This window comes from Hydra vulgaris, chromosome 09, assembly GCF_038396675.1.
Source record: "Hydra vulgaris chromosome 09, alternate assembly HydraT2T_AEP".
NCBI lineage: Eukaryota > Metazoa > Cnidaria > Hydrozoa > Anthoathecata > Hydridae > Hydra > Hydra vulgaris.
Window position 1 is genome coordinate 21,350,001 of NC_088928.1, and position 23,431 is coordinate 21,373,431.

Sequence of the window (23,431 nt, forward strand, 5' to 3'; positions counted from 1 at the left end):
TCAGCTTCAGTATCAAAAAATTTAAGACATGACGGCTCACTGCAGTAGACACCAGTGTTAAGTCTTTTCGTTTCTTTTGATTTCTATTTGCTCTAAATTTTTCTCCACCGTCAAAGCGTTCTATCTCTGTTAAACCAGAAACGAATTCTTATCCTGAAAACTGAACATTTTTACCTTTACCACAGTTAAAGTGTTGCCATAGAGTCATTTAATTATCGTTATATGAAATTGAATGGATTAAATTGTATTCGTTATTTTGCTATTATTAACTGAATTTAACTTGTCAATTTCAACCGCTGATACTTTTGAATCTTTTGAACCTCCAAAAAACAAAATTCCTTTCTTAATATCCTGGGCTGACATACGATTATTCCCAGCGTTGATATTTACATTAATCCCTTAGCAACAGCACTTTCGCGATCACATTCGTCTTTACCTTTTTGTGGCTCATTGTAACCAAATTTTTGAAAAGTTGTACGCCTTTCAATTTGTAAATATAAAACAACGTTTTGGCAACTGAGCTTGCTGAACAGCACCCTAAAATAAAAAACAGATAATAATTTATAAAATCTAGTTGTGGATAAAAAACTATATCATACATTTCAAGAAACTAAATTAATACTCTCTCCACCTAATATGCAGTTAAACTATAAGGCTTTTGTTTTTTAGCAATAATTACATTAGTTATATTTTTACCAACACTATCACTTTTTTTGTAAATCTGTTTTACACTTAGAACATCTTGAGTAAACTCGTCAACTACATGGTCAGCCACACATAAAGTGTCTCTTGCATCCTGATCACTTTTTTGTATTGCTGTGTGATATACTTTTGTCCTTAATTCACCAGCATCATTTTTGTAAAAAAAGCTGTCGATATGCATTGACTTTCTTACCAAAATAGGCTTTCTATCCATCTCTGAACTCAACAGGAAGTGTTTTTCGAGACCAATCACTTAACCAAAAGCAAGTCTTTTTGTTAATTTGGCTCATAGCATACTCTTTGGCTTCGTTTTATTGTACGTATCGATGAATTCTCAAAAGTATTGAATCTATTTATTCTTGGATGAATTGCTTCATCCAAGAATATATAGGTTCAATACTGTTGAGAGTATCATATTTAAGTTCTTCTTTCTCTTTATTTTCGGGTATATTCTGGATTATATTTCAATCATCTATAGACATTCTGCGGGTAACGTGGAGTCATGACACTTTAACGGATAGAAAGAGCAAGTGTTTGTTTTAAAATCTTTATCTTTAGAGTTACAAAAAGCACAGCTAATACAGTGTGAAGCAATACTTAACTTTTATATGCAATGCAAATTAATCTTTAAATGTCGCTTTGCTTTTTCTAAACGCTTTTCTATATCTTTTGTTGTGTTTGCATCTGTGGAAGCTATGGCAACAAATTTTATTAGAGAAATAAACCCATTTGTGCCTTCACATGTCGTATCATCAAGGCCTGCTAGTGAATGCTGTTGGCTTGGCTTAATTGATTTATGACTTTTCCAGAGCAATGAATCTGATAAAACAGATTGGTTTATTGATTTACAATAGTTTTGATACGAGTTTATGGTTTGCCACTTTGCCAATGTTAGAACAGCTTTATGTAGTATCTATGGAATGAAAATAAATATTTAATATAAAATAAGGTAATATTTAGAATAACTTATTGGACCCAATCATGAAAACAAGGCATAAGAAGCTGTGCGTCAAAGCATACGATACGATTGATTTGCAAACAGCATTAGAAATCCACATATTATATTTAATGTCAAATACCAGAATTTGGCATGCTAGAGATATAGGTTGTATGTAAATAATGTACCTTTTGATATCCATCGGGTAAAGTAATTTTGCTTGTCCTATAAGTTATATCTTGAATAAGTTCTGATATAAAGATATAACTTAGGAAGTGTTTTGCAAGGTCCATTTTCATTTTTTGACAAGTTAACTTCTTGTTTTGTTTAAATGTAAGTGCTGCTGTTTCCTTTCTTTGCTTCCTGGTCAAATCAATTGTGTACCTAAAAAAAAAAGTTAGCTATTTTTTCGAGGATAGAAATTAATTAATCAAGAGCTGTTAAATTAAATATTCTTACTTGTTACATTTAAAAGTTTCATGATATATTTTTTAGAATACTTTTGTAGTGGTAGTATTTGGGATAAAATAAGTAATTTTTGGCTGAATGTTTGAGTGTTTTGATGAGCTTCATGTAGCAGTTTCAAATCATCTGAAATAACTGATAATGGTTGCGTTGAGTCTTCCATAATCTCCGAAAATTGGCCTACTTGTCTTGGTGCTACTTTTTCAAAATAGATTTTTATGATGTTATCTACAGCTTCATTTAACTTTAATTTATGGTAGTTGATTGTAGATTTTAATGCCTCATTAATATGTGTTTTTCTAATATGCCATTTCACAGGGCTTATATCTGGACCGCTTGTCGCTAAGAATTTATAAACGTTTTCTGAAGAAAAAGAGCTTTCTGGATACACGAAATCAAGGGTGTAAATAGGACCATTCTCTGCTTGGTCATGATTTAGAAACATGCTGCCTCCGTGAATTCTGCACAGCTGATTAGATACTGGAGAAGAACCAGGAAAACATTATTAATATTTTCATACTGGTCTTTTGTTGCTTTTCGGAGATCTTTTTATTTGTCTCTTCCCTTATTGGTTGGAGAGAATTCATGGCATGTATGTAAGCATGGCTTTAGTACATACCAGTATCTGCTATACTTCTGTTTGTGAAAAGCACATACAACTTGCTCATTAGTTCAACTTGCTTAGTTCTTCAGAAAAAAAACAGCATTTTGTATAATTAGTCATGTTATCAAATGATTGTTTTATATAATTACGACTTTCATTAAAATTTATATTACATAACAATCCACAAACATTCCATAAAAAATATCATTAATAAACCTCTTAACATTTTTGTAAATGGTATTAATTATTAGGCATTTTGATAGCAATTAATTAAGAAAGTTTGCAAGTTTATAAAAATCATAAACCACGTAAATGTCAAAAAATGTTCCTACGCTTTCCACAACTTAGGTGTTAAATCATTAGTAGGCACTATGTGAGATTTTTTATGAACTGTGTCATAAAATATAGCGGACTATTACATTATATATGTGTAATGTTAAATTATACATAAAATTAAAAATATATTATAGAAATGGTATTATAAATATTAGAATAATATGTACACTAATAAATAAATTAAGGTAATTATTGTAATTTTTTAAAAGTATTAAATATTTTAGCTTAAATCATGAATTATCTTTTTTATAGCTAAAACAAGTGAGATATTTAAATTCAGGGTTTACAAAGAAACATATTTCAAGTTTTAAACAACTAACAGAGACCAACCAAGATTGAAAAACTTCGTTTATTAAAATATCAACCAATTCTAATAGCAGTTTTTTTTTCTGTCAAAAATTAAGATATTTTCATATATGAAGATATCTTAATTTTTGCCACCCATTGAAGTCTTTTAATTTATTGAAAGTATATTCGTATAAACTATTTTCAAAAAACTGTAATTCAGTAGCTTGTTGGCACATTCATCTATTGCCTCTCAAAATTAGCATAAATTTGACCGTTTTTAAAGCAAGTGAGGGGTTGAGACATGATTTTTAGACTAATATTGAGTTTTAAATCAGTTTTACTGTATTTACAGTTAAACAAAGTTTTTCTTTCTTAAAAACTTATAACATACTAATATAAACCTTGATTAAACAGAGACTTGGTGCTCAATGTTTGTAATACACTATTTAAAAAATCATTGGTGATAGCGTCCTTGAGGACTCAGTTTTTCCCCCCAATGTTTAAAACCTGATATTATATTCATTTAAGACAAAAAAAACAAACACTTTCTCTCATTTCAAACAACTTTTTTATCTGTATGAAGTTGCTACATCGAAACATGGAAAACTTTGAAAAACAACAAAGTCAACGTATTATGAAACTTCAAACCGCAATAACTTTTGAACCGCTTTAAATTATGGTCTCAAATTTTTAGGTTTTACACGAAAATAATATTTAAACAAATATCAACATTTTCAAATATCAAATTTTTTTTCTTTAATAACGATAAATAAAAGCATTACGTTCCCTTTCGTTGACTTTATGAAAACACATGTTTACATAGATTTCCATATTATTAAAACAAAAAAAAGTCTAAAACGTGACGTCCTTTCTGGATGATCTCCTCCCTTTTGTCCATTTATGGATGGCCCCTTAAGAGTATTGGCTTTCAAATCAAAGCAAAACTTTTTAATTTATTGATTTTATAAGTCAAAACACAAGGTTGTGGCGAGTGAGACCTAAGTCTTAAAGGCACTTATTTAAACATAGCGGTAGAATTAAGGACCTCGAAATCATTAGTTCTTTATTTTAATTGCTAACTATATTTTTAAATAAAATTTTAAGAAATAATTGTAAATTAGTGTAAATATTTAATCAAGTCTTTTTATATATAAATTTACAATTTTAGTAACTTGTAGGCCAATTTAATAGATATTTAAAAAAATGGCCATAACTTTTAGGGATGGAGAGGCAAATTATTTAAGCCATGAACAAACTAGCTACGGCATCAATATGCTTAGCAAACAACAGGTTAAAATAGTTTCAGAAAATTTTAAAAACGAATTATTATAGTTGCTACTTATAGATATAATAAAAAAACATAACAAAATACCGAAAAAAGTGTTTTTCAAAGGGGGCTTTCTAAAATTTTTATTGAAGATTTTATAATCTGCTTCAAAATATTTTACCATAAAATTTTACCAAAACAACTGCCTAAATAATACATAAAATTCTACCCATTAATTATAAAACAACTTATCTTCTTTTGAAATTTTCAAAAATATACGGAAAATATGCTGTTATTTATAAAATTATTATAAAATTATCACATTAATTAGTTAATAATTTGTTTATATAAAAAGTTTGTTTAAGAAAAGAAAAAAAAAGAGAGTTAAAAATTAACAAGTTTTTTGTGCATTAAGCATAAATTATAATACGCAAATTCTAGAGAAACATGTTGTATATTTAGAAAATATCATTAAAAAAGCAAAACACAATTAACACAATAAAAATATAAATAAAATTAACATGCATATTTTAACAAAATAACGAGAAAAGAAAAACAACTTTTTTTTTGTGTTTTCAAAAAATTCACATCGCGCTGCGTTTAAAAAAAGGTGTAATAAATGTTGTAAATGTTGTGATTTAGAACAAATTAACAAATTAAACAAAGTTGGCGCCATTATAATAAAGTTTATTAACCAAAAATTAAAAAATATTATAATAACAGCAAAAGATAATTTCTCAATCTCAATCAAAAAATAATGACACTGACGAATCAATCGTCAACAATCAACTTTCAAATGTTAACTTTGATCAGCTGAATTCGTTGAAAAAGCAATTTGATTTATCTTTCCCTTAAAATAAAAATGTTATTAAAATAGATTTAATTATAATGCACAATTCGTGAACGTCTATATTTTAAAGTATTATTGTGCAAAATATACTCTCATGATTTTAAATTCTTTTTTATAGATAGTACAAAAAAAACTAATTTATGCTTTTTAAAATCTTAAGGAAAAGAATTTTATTTTTATGAAAATCTTCACAGTTAACAAGCTTGATTGAAACTAAAATTGAATTACTATTCAAACAACAACTTAATTTCTACAAAAGTAATTTTTGATTTTGTTTAAATCTAAGAAACACTACTTTTTGTTTTTGTATTGTTCATCATTTTTTAATCTTTATTTATGCAAACCTAATAACTAAAAAACTATTCGTTTTGCTAATCAATTAATTTTTTTTAAATCAACTCGAATAAAAAATGTAAAAGAACTCGAATTGGCTACGTTTAAAATGACGATGATATAACCATTTTTTGTTCCACAAAAATTTGAAAAAGACCATTAGTCAAGAAGACAAAGTGAGCCAAACCTAAACATAATTTTAAATAAGCTTGCAGAAGATCTTCGTTACTCAAATAATAATTATCATAGCTGTTGATACTGGAGTGAGATATGTTACTGGAGTGGGAGATGATACTGGAGTAAAAGATTATAGAGTGAGTGAGGAGTGAGATATAACAATGGAGTGAGAGATGTAACTGGAGTGAGAGATGATACTAGAGTGAGAGATGTTACTGGAGTGAGAGATGATACTAGAGTGAGAGATGATACTGGAGTGAGAGATGAAAAGGAGTGAGAGTGAGAAAGTGAAATAACTTTTATTATCAGTTATTAATATTATTTTCTTTCTCTAATCCTCCGATGGTGTTGTTGCAAATAACTGCAGAAAAGCATTTAACAAGAAAGTTTACGCTACCTTTCTTACAGATGCCGCATATAAGATCAAAGCAGACATTATTCCTCAGAACTTTTGCTTCTGAAGTCAGCATTTTAACCACTGTGTCATGGCTGCTTATCCATTTGCAATTTCCACATTTTCAAAAGTGTTGCAGATTTTGTTAAAGATCCATCTATCTGAGAATACTTTTAAAATGGAATGGTTTCCAAAGCAATTACGAGAGATTGTTTTACTTCTTATAAATATATTATAATGAGAAGTTAAGTATTAGGCTTATTTTTAAAAACTTTTACATTGTTGTTTAATTGCTCTATTGTGGTTTTATCTTGGTGAAAATTTCAGTTGTCTAACCAGTCGCAATGTTTAACTTAATTATATATTACAAGTCACCACAGACTAATTTTTCTCCTTTTTTATTTATTTTTTCATAAAAAGAATTAATTTGGTTTTAATTAAATGGGAAGCAACAATGCTTGAAATTAATAGTATGCAAACGTTAAAAATTCGCAAAATTACTTGTGAATTGTTTTAAATTTTTCAAAATTTCAAGATTCAAATTTAAACTTAATGTAAACAAAAGAGATGTAGTATAATAGAATTCTCTTGTTCAAATAGATTTATTTTTAAATTAATTTATAATACCGTTTTCAAATAAATTTTAAAATAAATTTTAAAATGGAAAAATAATATCTTAATATTGCTTTAAATAAACTGAAAATACAAAACACAAAATAGTATTGCGTTTTTCATATTTTATTTAATAATCTTTGTCAAGAAGCTTTATAATAATAATCTTTGGCAAGAAGCTTTTTATGCGTTAACAACATATTAGATATAAATGAAAACATTGCTTAACTTTTACATATCAAGTCTATTAATTATAAAAGTTGAGTAACTTAACGGTTGTAATTTAACTTACCTGGTTGTTTTGATTTACTTTATAGTTAAATTTACTGTGATGTACTTAAATTTAACTTTACTTAAATGAACTGTGATGTCCATAAATTTAACTTTAAAATAAATGAAGGAAATTATTGTGTTAATGTAATTAAAATTCAAAAGGGCTTTATTTTAAATGAAAATTTCAGCGCAAGAAAGAAAATGATTTCATACATTTTAAAAGTTAAACTTAGCCTGACGTACTTTATGAATTTTTGAATGACTCCTAATAAAATCCTCAGACAAAAAGTTTTGCATTAAGACAAAAAAAATACCAAATTAAAAGAGAAAAAAAATATCACAAAAAACCAAACAAAAATTAACAAAAAATAATTTTAAAGGTGCAAAAAGCAACCACAATTCGTGATCCCAAATACGCCTAATTCATATAAATATCTTATTTGAACATATTTATCTTAATAATTCACGGAACAAACAATTGTCAAAAACGAAGATGAACAGTTAGAAACAACAATACATAAAAAGTCAACTGATTTAACAGCACTAATAGAATACGAGATGTATTCAACCCCCTTACCAAAAATTTTTTTGAAGAAAATCCTTATCCATAGCATTAAGAAATTTCTCATCCACAGCACATCAAAAACATAAATAAAATATCTAATGTTTCTTAATTAAGTCATAATTTCTAAGTGTGACTATTTACATAACATTATTCGTTTACCTTAAATCAATTTATATCTGTATTTATATCAAAACATATATCAAAATATATCTGTATTGTATCTAATTTCTATCAAATTAGGTAGAATACAGATATATTTCTAACCTATAACAAACGATGAGCATCTTAAAACAAAAAAATTGCCCTGAATATAATGATAAAATATTTTGTGCTTTATTACTGCATAGAAAACAAATCTGACAAAAATAAATAAATGCTTAATTACTGCTTTGGAAATTGACTAAAGTTGACATCATTACTTACATGTGAAGTCCTGATCCCATCTTGGCTCCAAAATACAACTTCACAAGTATTTTTTTTGCCAGTCCTCTCATCAAATGAATGACACATGTTAAAAGGAGGAGAATATAAATGAAGTGAAACAGCTTGTTGAGTATGACTTTTATTCTCAATACGATGTAATCCAATTGCATCTATAAAAAAAATATATTGTTTTTATCTAAACACAACTGTAAAAAATTTTCAATTTAATGAAAGTTTTAATACAGAATATATATATATATATATATATATATATATATATATATATATATATATATATATATATATATATATATATATATATATATATATATTCTGTATTAAAGTTGTGCTACAGATAAGCATCTCTCCAAACAGATGACCTATGAGAGACAGACAAAAAATTTTTTGCCCCTACTAAAATTGGCTTTTTTTAATATATTGTTTAGCAGGTACTCTTTCAGTTAAAAGAATCATCTTGTCATCCACTGAGTAATATTGTTCTTTAAGTAATTAGAGATTTTATTAGGACAGGCGAGTACTTTTACCATGGCTACCAGGCTCCTTAGCCATGGTGAAACTGCTATACTTTGTTTAACAAAGCTAAAATTAGTGACTTCTACACATAATATATAAATATGAATGCAAATAATCTACAAAATATCATTAATAGTTTTCAAGTGTGTTGTATTTAAGCAAAAAACAATAGAATTTGCTCTAAAAATACATATAAAATTTGCTCTAAAAAATACAAATAAAAACAGTAGTAATTCTCTTTTAGATTAGATGAAATAATATAAATAAATTAGATGAAATAATATAAATAAAGTGACATTTTTATGATGATATTTGATTTTATACAAAACTTATTTTTTATTTCATTTGTTGCAAACCTGTTGAATATTTATCTCATTTTACAAGATTCTATGCATAAATATGTACAAATTTCTAAATATAAATAAATTTCTGCGTTTGTTTTTTGTTATCCCCTCATTGAAAAATTGCTTTATAAAATAACAATAAATTTTGTTTACCTAGCAATCAATTATTAATTAATATATGACTTTAACACTGCTGATGAAATCAACAGTGTCTGCATGTAAGTTAGCATTTTTAAAATTAAAGTAAGTATAATATACCAGTGGAGTATTGACCTAAAACTACTTAAGTAAATTCATTATAACAATACCGTTAATGTATGCAACTTGATTTTTTGTATAATCTCTGATCCTGTGTGGAATCATTTGGGCATGACCTATATTAGTATTACAATCTACTTTATTTGGCCAGTCATAGAGCTTTTCTGTAAGAGTTCCATCCATTACTTTCATCCAGCAGTGGCAGTTAGCATGATCATGAATAGCACTAAAAGAATGTTTAAGCTGTGAATATTAAACTTTCACATAAATAAAAAAGTTTTGAGATATGAAAACAAAAAACATTATAGAAATAAAAATAACAAAATTATTTTAACATGAGTATTTAATACAAACCCACTCCAAAGCAAGGTATTAACATGAGATTGTTTTAACCTAAAACTTCCTATACTCTAAAAATTTCCGATTTTAGCTTCAAAATACTTTTTTTTATTACACTATATACTTTTAAACTAAACTATTTTCTTGTATTTACTATTATTTACTATTTAAACAGTATTTACTTTTAAATTGCTTTTATAACCTGAAAATCTAAATAAATCTAAAAAAAAAATTCTGTAAATTTTTTTTTAATGAGTAATCAAAATCACTAAATATATAAAGTTAATATATGTTTAAAAGTAACAAAAATGTATAATAATTATGATATGTTAAATATGTTAATAATTATATTCAAATGCTAATAATTATGTTTAATCAGTTATAGTTATGCTATTATATGTGACGCATCTGACCAAAACCAGTCGGATGTCGCGTTATGTTATATTGAGAAAACCATCAAAACATCTCAAAAATTCAATTTTTATCATTATTTATTTTTTTGCATAATTGTTTACATAAATAACTTTTCTTTGCTATTCAAACTTAACTTTTAATAAAAAATAATTTTTTGATGGTTAATTTTTTTTGCTTTAAATATTGTCAATAGATTTAAAAATCTAAAAATTAAAAAAGTGATAATAATTTAATTTTCTCGATGTACTAAAAGTGTTATAATTTAAAAAGTAATCAAGCTACAGTAATAATTTTTTCAGGACTTGTTGCAAATGTATCACAGTAGATGTGTGCCAAATTAGAACAAAATCTATAGATGGTTGCTAAGGAGTTTTCTATTTTTTATGACATCAAACCTTTAAACGCGTTTTTTTCCATTTTAAAAATTTTAATATAGATGTTACATTTTTGCTCATAACTTTGGCTAGGGTCAAGCTAGAGCAATAATTTTTGCATCATTTTAAAGCAGAATATTATACCTTTTCAAATATGTATCACACTCAAAACTTAAAATTTTATACATGTGACTGGTTTTGGTCAGATGGGTCACATATAACATAACGCGACATTCGACTGGTTTTGGTCAGATGTGTCACATATATGTTATAGTCATAAAAATATTTATAATGTAATGTATTATAAGGTCAAGTTGTTTATATTTATATTTACTCGGATTCCATACCCAAGTGGCCAATCATAAAAACAAAATATCTTCTATCCATCTTTAAACAAACATTTTTATTTTGTTATCACCCAAGATTTAAAATTTACTTTATTTATAAATTAAAACATTTGATGGAAAAAAAAATTGGACCCTTAAATTCATCATGCTTATAAATCTACTGACCAGAGGAAACTCCAGCTATGATGTTAGACTGTAGAATGAGTAGGGTATTGAATTATTAGTCATGGGGCATAAATGGTGCATAATATACTTTGACAATAACTTTATTGTAAAAGCTGAAAATGATTGCATACCATATTCTGGACTTTCTCCTCAAACTTTAAATATTCAAGCAAAAAAAGTGCTGCTAACAGGATTCAGAAAGTTATGAACAAACCAAAATTACTTAGGCCTTACAATACTTTTCTTCTTATAAGCAAGGATTCAATGGTTCAACTGAATAACCTATTTGTAAACAGCTGCTAAAGATGAAATGAAAAAAAAGCCAGTTCAGAATGACAAATCTTTTTTTTTTTTGTTTACTCTAAAAACATCCCGAACCTAATATTGTTTACCTAAATTTTATATAATATGTAAAAGAAAACCAGCATGCTGTAAAAGTAAAATATGATTTTTGCATGCTAAGATCAGCACAACAATCAGTCAAGCCTAATTTAGAACATATTATGATCAATCCTAATTTAGAACATATTATGATCAATCCTAATTTAGAACATATTATGATCAATGGCAAAGTTTCTACTCTTTATTCTCAAATAAGTAATTCTTATTAAGTTTGCAATCATTGTGGATTAAAAACATTCTTAATAATCCAAAATAAACATGAAATCGCTTGCAGTAGGCAATGTAATCAGAAAACCTTGGAACTCTTTATCTCTGGATTTGTAGTTGGGAATACCAGAATATGTTTCTGAATGTTTTCATGCATATAAAGAAGAGAAGAAACTATTAGTTGCAAGTAAAAAAAATTGCAAAAAGTTTTACTTGGATTTGTTGTTGATGTTTAAATAAGTGGATGTGCTGGTACATCCAATAAGAAACACAATAAGAACAGCATTTAGAAGCCCAAAATTCTTTTTTAAAATACTTGTGCAATATTTTAGACATTGTTTATACTTCCACTAAAGTTCATAAAAATAGAAACAATGAAATTACAAAAAAAAGATAGGTATGCAACATGTTAAACTTACTTGAAAAAACATGAAGATTAGTACACCTTGCAAACTTTGTGGTGTACTACTCTACATGTTTATGCTATTCACCACCTTTTCATAAGTTTATCATGCGCCCTCAAGATAGTAGTTTAAACTTCCAAAAATAAGTAAATAAAAAATAAGTATGTTAAATGTAAGTTTTATTATGACTTGTGTTCTTGTTTTTTTGCATGTGAATACTGTTAAATCCAATCAAACAGTCAAAAATATATCATATATGCTAGTGACTACTTATAATCAATAGAGCATTAAAATTAAGAATGAAATATGTCATGTGTCCATTTTTTATTAAGCTGCTTGTCCATAATGGTGTGTCTATTTTAGTTATGATGAGAGCATTACAATCATAATTAAAGTAGACAATGGTATAATAAATATTCAAAACACATTTTCAAGTGTCCCCAGCCAACCAATTCTTATGGATACAATATGGGATTTATCCGGTAAGCTGGTATGGGACACATATGGGCTTTTTTGATGGTACCTGTGTTGGACCCATATGAAAAATCAATTTAAAAAAAAACGAGTAACATCAAGTAATATATGAGAAAATTTTTAAAAATAAAATGCTTGTTCGATAAGCGATGTGTTATTTATTTAGTTACATATTTATGAATTATATGTAATTGTAGTTATTCTTTTATTTAACATTTTCATTTGTTTATATTTATCTACAAAATATTTTTAGTTTATGAACCATAAAATTTTTAATGAAAGATTTTTCCCATTTTCCTACTTTTCATTTGTTTTTCAATTTTCTGGAAGTTTTAATGTCCCAAAGTTTCTAGTTTCTAATGAAAACGGAAACAATTGCTTTGAAATAGACAGCAAAGGTATTTTATTTAAAAAAAATCTTACTAGAAATGATTCAAATGACTCTGATGCTTTTGTTGTTTATCTAGAGTTTGAGCATAAGCAACCATTTTTTACAGATCCACTTGACTCATCTTTACTGTCCGTTTTCTATGTTGATAAACTTTCATATATTGTAAAAGTTTATTCTTTGAGAAAATAAAAAACTAAATATTTCCTGCAGCCTTGAGTTTTAAATAATAAATGTCTTATCATAAGACGTAATGTCATAAGACTTTTGTATTAATGTAAACAGTTATATATTTATTAAGTATTTAATATTAATGTTTTATTTGGTATTATTACATTTTTAATGAAACATTTTTTTTGAAAGTTGTGCTTTTCTTTTTACTATTTTAAAGTTATTTTTTTAAAAGTAATTCAAAATATTATTAAATTAACTTTTATTTGAAAGTATTCATTAATTGAAAGTTTACTTTTAAAAAACCTTAATTATTTATATTTAATAAAAAATATATAACTATTAAATCAAACTTTTAAATAATATATATTTTTTTGTTTGTTTTGTTTGAAAATTTAGTTTTGTGAAAACATCAAAAAAAATCATCCTTACAAATTATATTTAATGTATAAGTCAGAATGACTTGAGGGTAATTCCATGTCAAACGACCCTGGTCATGTCACCATGCAATCTTAGATTTTGCTAAATTTCATACAGTTGATAGTGCTCAGTAATATTAGAATTCCTTGAAAATTTTTGCTTCTGGCTTCAAGAAGAAATAAGACCATTTTAGCAGATATTGCCTAGTCCCCTCTTGTCCCCTCAGAATTACAACATTTATGTTAAGGTTCCAAGTTACATAACTTTAAAAATATTTCACTTTTTATTTAAAATCTTTTAACTGGCTGTTTTTGGAGGTGACAAATCCAATGAAATTATCAGAAGTGTAAAAATTTATTAAGTACATGTAATTATTAATTTAAATAAATTTAGACAATTTTTTATATACCTGTTTTCAATTATCAAGAAACCCATGTGGCCTTAATGATATCAAAAAATATATATTTTACACATTATTCTAGTGTACATTCTACATATTCCTTTCAAAAAATATAAAGACTTTGATCTGCAAGTTTATGGATAATGGGGCACGGTTCCCAGTTTTTTGTAGCAGAATTTTAGCAATTGATTTTTCACTACCTTTCAGATTAGCTGGAGCTCTGAAAATTTTGCAATTTCTGTTGTGCCAACGAATGTGCATATTACAATTGTTTTTAAGGTCCCAAGACATTAGGGAGGGGGAAGGGGTGAACTGGGGCAAGTGCCCTACTTTTTTTATTGGAATTTTTTTAAAAAAGGAATGGGGGAGTAAGTGAACAAGACTGATATTTGACCCGGGCCAGGGCTGGGGCCGGGTTTGATAAAATATAGCTGGGGCCGGGTTTGTGAAAAGGGCTTCAGAAACATTTATACATCCTAAAGTATATTATTTTTATTTAAAATTTATGTTATATTTTGTATATATATGTATATATAAACATCATTATAATCAACATGACCATTATAATTATTATCATCATCATTATCATCATATTCATGATCATCATTATTAACAGCATAAAAGAGGAAGGCTAAAGCCTGATAATGATCAGGCTTTAGCCTTCCTCTTTTATGCATCATCATTTCTTTTATGCCTCCTTTCTTCTCTTACTAGAATCGTCTACTTCTCTTTCAGCAAAAACTACACCATATGAATACTAAGTTTATCTAACAACAAAAGCATATTGTAAGCCAGCATCTAAAATAATAGCAAACATATATGCTTATATTCATAATATGTATGCATAAAGTGCATCTTTGAAGCTTTTGTTTCTTCGGGAATAAAAGTTCAGAAACTTTTATTACTTATCTTCAATTTTAAGTCAAGCCTTATTATACTCCACATTTTTTATCATCTTGAGCAGTTGCTTTATGTAGTTTCACACATAAGAAATACTCAAAAACTCTACAATGAAAACTCAAAAACTCTACAATGAAAACGACTAAGTGAATAAATAATTGTCATTGGTTAAATAATTGTCACTGGTTAAAAAATTATCACCTGACGCATTTGAAGTTTCTAGCCATTTCGCATAAACATAACACTTTATTAAACAGTAACCAATTTTTTCATCTTTTTTACAAGAACATCTGTCTTATAAACAAATGTCCTTTTATTATTCCAAAAAGCTAATGTAAAAAAGTCCTGTCTGATGTTGAGGTCTGTTATTCTAAGTTTACTAAATCTTGTTACTTATCTTAGATGTTAGGTTCTAGATACTTTTGGTAAGTATTCAACAGTGTCATAAACTTAAGTAAATCTAACATTTATTCTCTAACTCATGGGTCTGATCTTTTGACTTCTGCCCAGAATACGGCAGAGTTTTTTGCAAAGAAATCTTCCTCTAATTTATAACTCTTGAATCTAATGACCACACTCTTCCTGCCAAATAAACAGTTTAACCTATTGTTAAACATCAAAATCACTCCAATTCTAAAGTTAATTCTCAATAAAGCACTTCTACAGTTTGTGCTTCAGAATAGATTTCCATCATAGGCTTAAAAAAGTGTTTTCCAGAACTCTCTTCAATTTTTCCTAAACTTTTAAAAAGTGCTAAATAAGTGATTCCAATTTTTTAAAAATCTAGAAAACACTTTGACCTTTCCAACTATCCTATGTTTTCTCTTCACTCTGTTATTAGTTTCTTTATATAAAAGTTTTGAAATTTTGAAACTATTTCTTTCTAACTGCAGTAGTAAAGTCATTCTTGAAGGCCTAACCACTTCTTTATTTCAAGCAACTTTAAAGGTACCAGAATGTTCTATCTTTGCTCCTATATTGTTTCTTATCTAAAATAACAATTTTCATTACATCTAAAGTGGCTCTATTTGCTGACCATTCAACTTTATAATTTTGTCTAGAAAAATTTTTTTCGCTTTTTAATTGCTTAAAACAAGAAGCTGTTTTTAAATATCATCTCTCTTCTGTTTCAGCCTAAGGCTTACAGTGGCTTATGAATTTAAATTCTGGACCTAAAATCCACAATATTTGTTTGAGAATCAAAATCATTAATTTACATCAAAAAATATTGTAATATTGTTGGCATTCGTATATTTACGAATAACAATCTTCTTGCTCTCAGACAAAGTCTAAAAGAACATTGTAAATATAATTAGACAGGCTTTATCTGTGAAGCTTGAGCCACGCTCCCATTGTTATAAGGTTGCATTTTGTTCTTTTTTCTACAAATAGAATCATGGTTAACGCTCAAACGAGTTATCATCACTATAGCGATAAACCAAAACTCATTCTTGCTTGGTTTTTTGTTCAAGAAGTTATATCCTTTTACTGTGTCTGCCCCTTCATGTTATAAAAACTTTTATTAATCCAGTTTAATTCCTTAAACATCAGAAAAAACCTTATAACTCTTACCCATCTTCATGTTTTCCTTTTTTATCCAACTTGCAACTTTTTAAGTTGCAAGTCGCATAAAAAAGTTAACTGTTTCTTAGTATTTTAACTGTTTCTTAGTATTTTAACTTCAGTTAACTGTTTCTTAGTATTTTAAATTATTCTCTATTTTAAAGTAACTTATAACTTAATAGTGGTTGCTTGCAATCTTGTTGAAAGTAAATTAGAGTTTAAAAATATATATGAAAGCCAGTACTTAATAAGTAGTAAATGTAAGCATAAAATTAATAAATAAGTTATTATAATAAGTAGTAAATGTAAGCATAAAAATAATAAATAAGTTATTATAACTTTTTTATCTAGCACCGGCTATCAACCCCTGCTAAATCTTATCACTTTGCCAAGGCTGGGTTTGCAAAAAGCCTCATTTTTAGCCAGGGCCGGGGCCCCGGTCACTTAAACTGGGGCCATGTTCCACTTATTTTCTCAAAAAAAAAAAAATTGTTTATGAATTTTCAATAATGTAAAGACAACTTTGAAAATATTGTCTTCAAAAAATTTTTCTCTTTGCACTTGTTCTGTTTTATTTAATTATTTACAAAGTAAAATACAAAAATATAAAGTTTCAAGATTGCGTTAAGATTTGCTTAGATGCATAAAACGGTCAACGTATACATACATCAAGTTGCTGTTACAGGTACATCAACAATACAAATTATGTTAGCAATTGAAACCCAGCACTCATCTGCTCTAAATGGCCAGAAAAATTTGTTAAAAGGACCATGCGGGTGCATAAATGTTACCATAACATCTTGCTCAATATTGCTAATTTCATTTATTATACCAGTCCAATGAAAAAATAATGAAAGTCCAATAAAAATAAATTCACCAAATTTCAATGTATTGATGTTTATTAGCTGATTAGGTTGAATACTTCCAGAAAAAGAAAACATGCCTGTTATATTAAAGTCTTCACTTGCTTGTTTAAAGCTAACAGTATTTATAAATTCTGCGTTAAATTGATGATAGCTCCTAGTGGCAGGAAATATTTTACTTAGCTGAAAATGTTTTTTCAAAATGATGTGCAATTCTGAAAGCCTTTCTTTGATAATTCTCGAAAAAAATAATCTCTTCAATTCAATATCTGATCATTTATGGGCCTTTGTATACTTTTTTTTTTTTTTTTTTTCAACTTCACTTCCAACAAGCCTGCAAGCAACCACTAATTAAAAATGAAGTTACTGGAAGAGAAAAGATGAAGATTGTAGAGCAAGATAACAATTGACAGACAACTTAAAGGATTGCAAATTATATGAATCAGTAACACGAGAATGAATTTTAGAAGATGACACGAGAGAAGCTAGCTCTTTAGAGCAGTGCCCATTATAGTATTTGTAGAAAAGAGAAAGAGAAGCAACATTACAACGATGTGATAATGGTTGGAGGTTGGCTGCAAGAGCAGATCCATCTATGTTTACAATGCATTTTTGCACCTTGTCTAAAAGAGAAAGGGCATCATTAGAAGAACTGCCCCAGATATGGCAACAGTATTCTATACAAGGTCGGATTTGAGATTTATAGAGATAGAGAATAGAATCCGAAGTAAGAAAGTGTCGAGCTCGATAAAAAGATGCAACATTAGCAGATGTTAATTTTGCAACTGATTTGATATATGGTTTCCAAGAAAGATTGGAAGTAAGAGTTAATCCTAGAAGATAAAGAGTAGATGACTCATTGAGTACATAACCATTCATAAATATAGGGAGATCTATATTATTGCAATAACGATTGGCTGAAAAAAATTGAGTTTTATCTGTATTGAAATTCACCAGTTACTGTGAGCCCCATGCTGTAGCAGAAGTGAGATCCTTTTCAAGCTCAAATGCCCCCTCCAAGCAATCAGAGAGTGTTGGTTTCTTATCTCGACAAGAACAAATGGTAGTATCATCAGCAAACAATGCCACCTTAGATGTGAGAATATCTGGAAGATCGTTAATATAAATTAAAAAGAGTATAGGCCCAAGGATAGAACCTTGAGGAACCCCTGAAGTTACAGAATAAGAAGAAGAGTACTGTCTATCGAGGGCAACTTTAATATTACGATTGGAAAGGAAGGATTTAATAATCTTAAAGGTGTTGCCAGATACACCATAAGAAGAAAGCTTGTGGAGAAGACCAGCATGCCAAACTTTGTCAAAAGCTTTAGAAATGTCAAGAGCGATGGCCTTAACCTCTCCACCTTTATCTAATGCATGATAAAACCTATCAGTTATTACTGTTAGCAAATCAGCTGTAGAACGAGAAGATCGAAATCCATTTTGATGGTCAAAAAGTAAGTTATTAGATTCAAGATGACAAATTAAGTGTTTGTTAATTAAAGATTCAAAAAACCTTGCTTATGATAGGAAGAAGACTAATGGGACGGTAGTTAGACGAATCAGATCGCTCTCCAGAAAATTTGGAGATAGGGATAACAGATGCCACTTTCCAGCAGGCTGGAAAAACAAGACTCTGATAAGCACTTGTTGAACAGTTTTGAGAGTATAGACGATAGCTCCGGAAAACAATCTGCAAGACAATAACAGGTATGTTGTCCAGGTCACAAGCTGTAGAAGAGTCTAGGCAGGAAATCACTTTAGATACAGAAGCTGAAGTGATACAAATGCCAAGCAATGAATCAACCTGTTTGTTGGCAATATCAGGTAGAACGCAACTAGTGGAATCAAGAGATGATATTGATGAAAAGTTTTTAGCAAACAATTCAGCTTTGTCTTTAGGTAAGGTGACAAAGTCTGAACCATACAAGAGAGATGGAATTAAAGATTTGCCCTTATTATTGATACTATTAAAGATTCTCCAGAAGTCACGAGAGCCTAATTTTTGAAATGAGATGCAAGATTTCATGACCTGAGAATAGCGGGCTTTGGTGTTAGACAAAACCTTTTTACAATGGTTTCTAGCAGTAATAAACAGACGTCTGTTTTCTGGAGAATTGTTTTGCTGATAAATATGGAAGTAACGGTTTCGATTAGGAATCACAGCAGCGCAGTGTGAGGAAAACCATGGAGGAGAGTGAGGCTTGACCTGGAATCGGCAAGAGGGAACAAAAGATTCCATGCCAGCCTGAATCCACGAAGTTATGTAAGATGCGTATTTGTCGAAAGGAAGACAAAAGAATTCTACCCCAGGGCCATCACGAAGGAAATCAAGCTTTACTGTAGTTATAAGAGGTACGATAATAGGGGGATTCAGGTGATGAAGAAGAATGAGATATTAGTTTTAGAGAGATCAAACAGTGATCAGAAGCATCTAAGGGTAAATGTGGAAAAACTGAGCACTGACTAGGATCAGAAACAAGACATAAGTCGAGTAGAGAGGGTAAATGAATCGGGTTGTCAGGAAAGCGAGTTGGAAAGTTGACTATTTGAGTTAGGGATTGTGAAAGGCAAAAGTTGTGGGCTTTAAAGCCTGCAGAGTCACTGACACTAGAGCCCAGCCATTCAGAGTGGTGAGCATTAAAGTCACCGTCAACAATTATATTAGCTGGTGGATAAAGAGAGAGGGCTTGGTCAATATGATCAGAAATAACATCAAAAAGAGTGCAGTCTTGAGATGAAGGAGAGCGATATAGAACAAATAGAAAGGCAATATAGTAAAGTCGTGCTAAACGAAAGCACATGAAAGAATAGTCTGTGCATTTAAATCTAGTTTCACGACAAATGGGTGAATTCTTACAAATGGAAATGCCCAGGCCAAGCATGTGACTATTGGAGTTTTTAAGAATTAAAGGAAGATAACCATCAACACTAAGATCGCAAGATGAGACAGCTGAACTCAAATTAGTCTCACAAAGAGCAAGTAGGTCTGGTGAACTTTGCAAGAGATAAGACTCAACAGAAGAAAGTCACTTCGAAGACCACGAATATTAGTGAATGATAGGTTTAGAGAACTTGGTGATAATGATGGTTTTTTGTGTTTTTAGTTTTTGGTACTTGATTGAAGAACATGACTCAAAGCATAGATAGTACTCAGAACACTGTTTAATAGCCCAATTTTTCGGCTGTTGATGGAATCAGCTTCTCTGAGACCTACCACAGAGTTCAGGAAACCTGACTACCAGCCGGCCTCAGAACCATAAAACTGAGTTTTAGAGCTGCACCCTCATTAGAAGATAATAGAATGAGTTGCCTAGTCATAAAAACAGAGACACAAGCAAAACCCATGCATTGAGTCAAGAAGATCCAGCATTCAACATCCTAAACTGGAAACAATGTATTAAAAATACATCTGCGCCATTCTAATAGATGTATATATTAAAAATACATCTATTAGACTATTAAAAATCTATGTACTATCTATTAAAAATCAATGTATTAAAAATACATCTGCGCTAGTCTAATAGATAGACATTTTAGGAAAAATCATTGAATACAGAATGTTCAAAAACCGAGTGGAACAAATATAAATTAAACAAATTTTTGAAGAAAATATTTTCAAAGTTATTTTTACTTCAGTGATAACGCAAAAAAAAAAAAATTATTTTTTGAGAAATTAAGTGGGCATGGCCCCAAGTGCCCATACTTTATGGACTCTCTTTTAATCTGCCCTGAAAACAATTTTAACACAATTGCTGATTTTCAGAGCTCCAGTTTGTCTGGAAAGAAGTGAAAATCTATCACAAGATTCCACTACAAAAAAAAAGGGCATTTACCCCAGTCCTTTCCCCCCTATCAATGCCTTGTGGCCCTGGAAACAACTTTAATATGCACATTTATTGGCACTACAGAAATGCTAAAATTTTCAGAGCTCCAGCTAGTTTGAAAGGTAGTGAAAAATCAATTGCAACAATCTGCTACAAAAAAAGTGGGAGCATGCCCCATTATCCATATATGGAAATCCATATACTTGCAGATCAAAATCTTTATAAATTTTGTAAGATCAATGAATACAAAATGAAGTGTAATCATTTTTTTTTGATATTATTAAGGTCACATGGGTTTCTTGAGCATCAAAATTATTTATATAAAAAAATTGCTTCAATTTATTTAAATTGATAAATACAGGTACATAATTATTTATTTTCAAATATTAAATTGATAAATACAGGTACTTAAAAATATTTTTTTACCTTCCTGATCATTTCGTTGGATTTTCCATTCCTGAAAATATTTTGACCTAGAAATTTTAATTATTTCTAGGTCATTTAACATAAAATTACCTTTGAAGAAGTGGATTTAGTAATACCCAGTTAATGATAAAAAATCACTTATCAGTAAAGTGCCATATAAAAATGCCAACACTCTTTCTTAAGCTAAAAATAACACCTATGATGTGGAGATGAATTGGTCAACCTACATGACAAGGGTCCTAGAATTAGCTGGTAAATCTATTTTGCATATAGGTTATTTTCTTTCTTTATTTTATATTTATACATAAACATTTTCTTTTTTTTACCAGTTTTTATTTAAAAACAAATTTTTAGATAGTTTGAGCCAGGGTTAAAAGGTTTAAACCAATGGTTTAAACCAAATGGTTTAGGGCAAAATCAGTGTCAGGGAGTTCTACCATTACAGGTTACAACTTGAACTAACAGACAACCGCTTAGTTTAAATTTATTGTATTCCAATCTAATCTTTGTATATCAGTAATTGTCCTGTATTTATAGCATTTTCTAATTAATATGAGCCGTTTCTTGATTAGGCTATATAAAAATGTTTATAAATTAAAAAGAAAAAAAAGATTTGCAAAGTGCTACATTGTTAAACATCATGGTAACGATTAAAGATTTGTAATAAAATTACAAATCCTTACCATATTATTACCCAGTTAAAGTTTGTAATAAATTTTTTATTTAGGCTCCGGATTAAGTCAAACTGGTAACCTGCAAATTGTATTTTATTTTGGTTACAAAAAAACATTAGTAAGCAATGTTAAGAAAAAAGAAAAAACTATAAATGTATATACAACAATAATGCATTCTATTAAACAAAAAGTGCTAGTGAGTGAAGAAGTAATATTTGATTTGTCAGAAGAGATATAAAGTTGCCTCTGACATCTACAGCAGAAGTTGAAACATAGGAAGGAAAGTTATTTTGCATAGAGAAAAGATATTAAATTATTATTTTTAATTAAACTTTACTTGTGTCTTAAAATTTTTATATTTAATGTTATTAAAAACTTTTTAGGTTAAAGATGCTGCCATGTTTGAGTAAGGGTGGGTTGTTTAAAGGAAGTGTGATAAAATGTGACATTACTTGATTTAGAGTGACAATTAAGTTTTTTCATGGTATGTCATTTCTTATAAGCAAAACAAATATCAAACATTGGTGGCAAAGACCTTTATAATGTTGTCATAAGGGCGATGCCTGTTTTACTTGATTGACAGTATGTATCGCTAATATGATTTGACAATGCAGAAGGAAAAGAAATTGTTTAAAGAACAATTGCTTCATCAAGTTTTTTTTTTGTATAAAAATTCATGCATTATGAAGCATATCCCTAAACAAGATTATTTATCACTTTATTACAGTGTAGTTTAACTGCAATCATATTGGAAATTTTGTTGCAATTGGTTCATACTGTAGATAAAGGACCAGAATTAGTTAGCAAAATTTTGGTTATTTATTAAATACTAATTTATAAGAACAATCACTAGAGCTATATGTCTAATATTCATTTAAATAAACTTTAATTTAATAACATAAAAAAAAAAAAAAAACAAGAAAAAAAATAAATAGAATAAGCAGCTCTAAATTAAAAAACTTGTTTAAATTGAATACTATAAATAATTTTACATAATAAAATGCAATAATAGTTATTATATACTTTTAAATTACTACAAATGAGTTTAAAATGACCCTAATTACTCTCATTAAACAGTTAATAGGGAGGCATTTTTGTTATAGTTTTTTTAAGGCTTTAAAGCATCAGACAACCATGCACCTAATAATATCAAATAATTTGATAATTAATCTTACATATAAGTAAATCTTCCTCTTACCTTCCATGACCTACTCCCCAGCAAAGCAAAATTAAGTTAAACTTTCTATTTCCAGAATGAACTAAATTTCTTGTATACCTTTATGTAAAAAACAAATGCCATAAGTAATTTTG

General features: G+C 28.6%; 1 protein-coding gene across 1 annotated transcript in view; it reads right to left on the reverse strand.

The window, feature by feature from the left end:
- Window positions 1–5,175: 5,175 nt before the first annotated feature.
- LOC100200077 (cysteine dioxygenase type 1) overlaps window positions 5,176–23,431 on the reverse strand; it is a 31,393-nt gene continuing 13,137 nt past the window's right edge. Inside the window, exons 2-5 of the mRNA XM_065805044.1 lie at window positions 23,319–23,396; window positions 9,413–9,588; window positions 8,227–8,396; window positions 5,176–5,449 (exon numbers count right to left, since the gene is read on the reverse strand). Of these exons, the coding sequence (XP_065661116.1) occupies window positions 5,399–5,449; window positions 8,227–8,396; window positions 9,413–9,588; window positions 23,319–23,396 (475 nt within the window). The 3' untranslated portion in view covers window positions 5,176–5,398. The remainder of the gene's footprint in view (window positions 5,450–8,226; window positions 8,397–9,412; window positions 9,589–23,318; window positions 23,397–23,431) is intronic.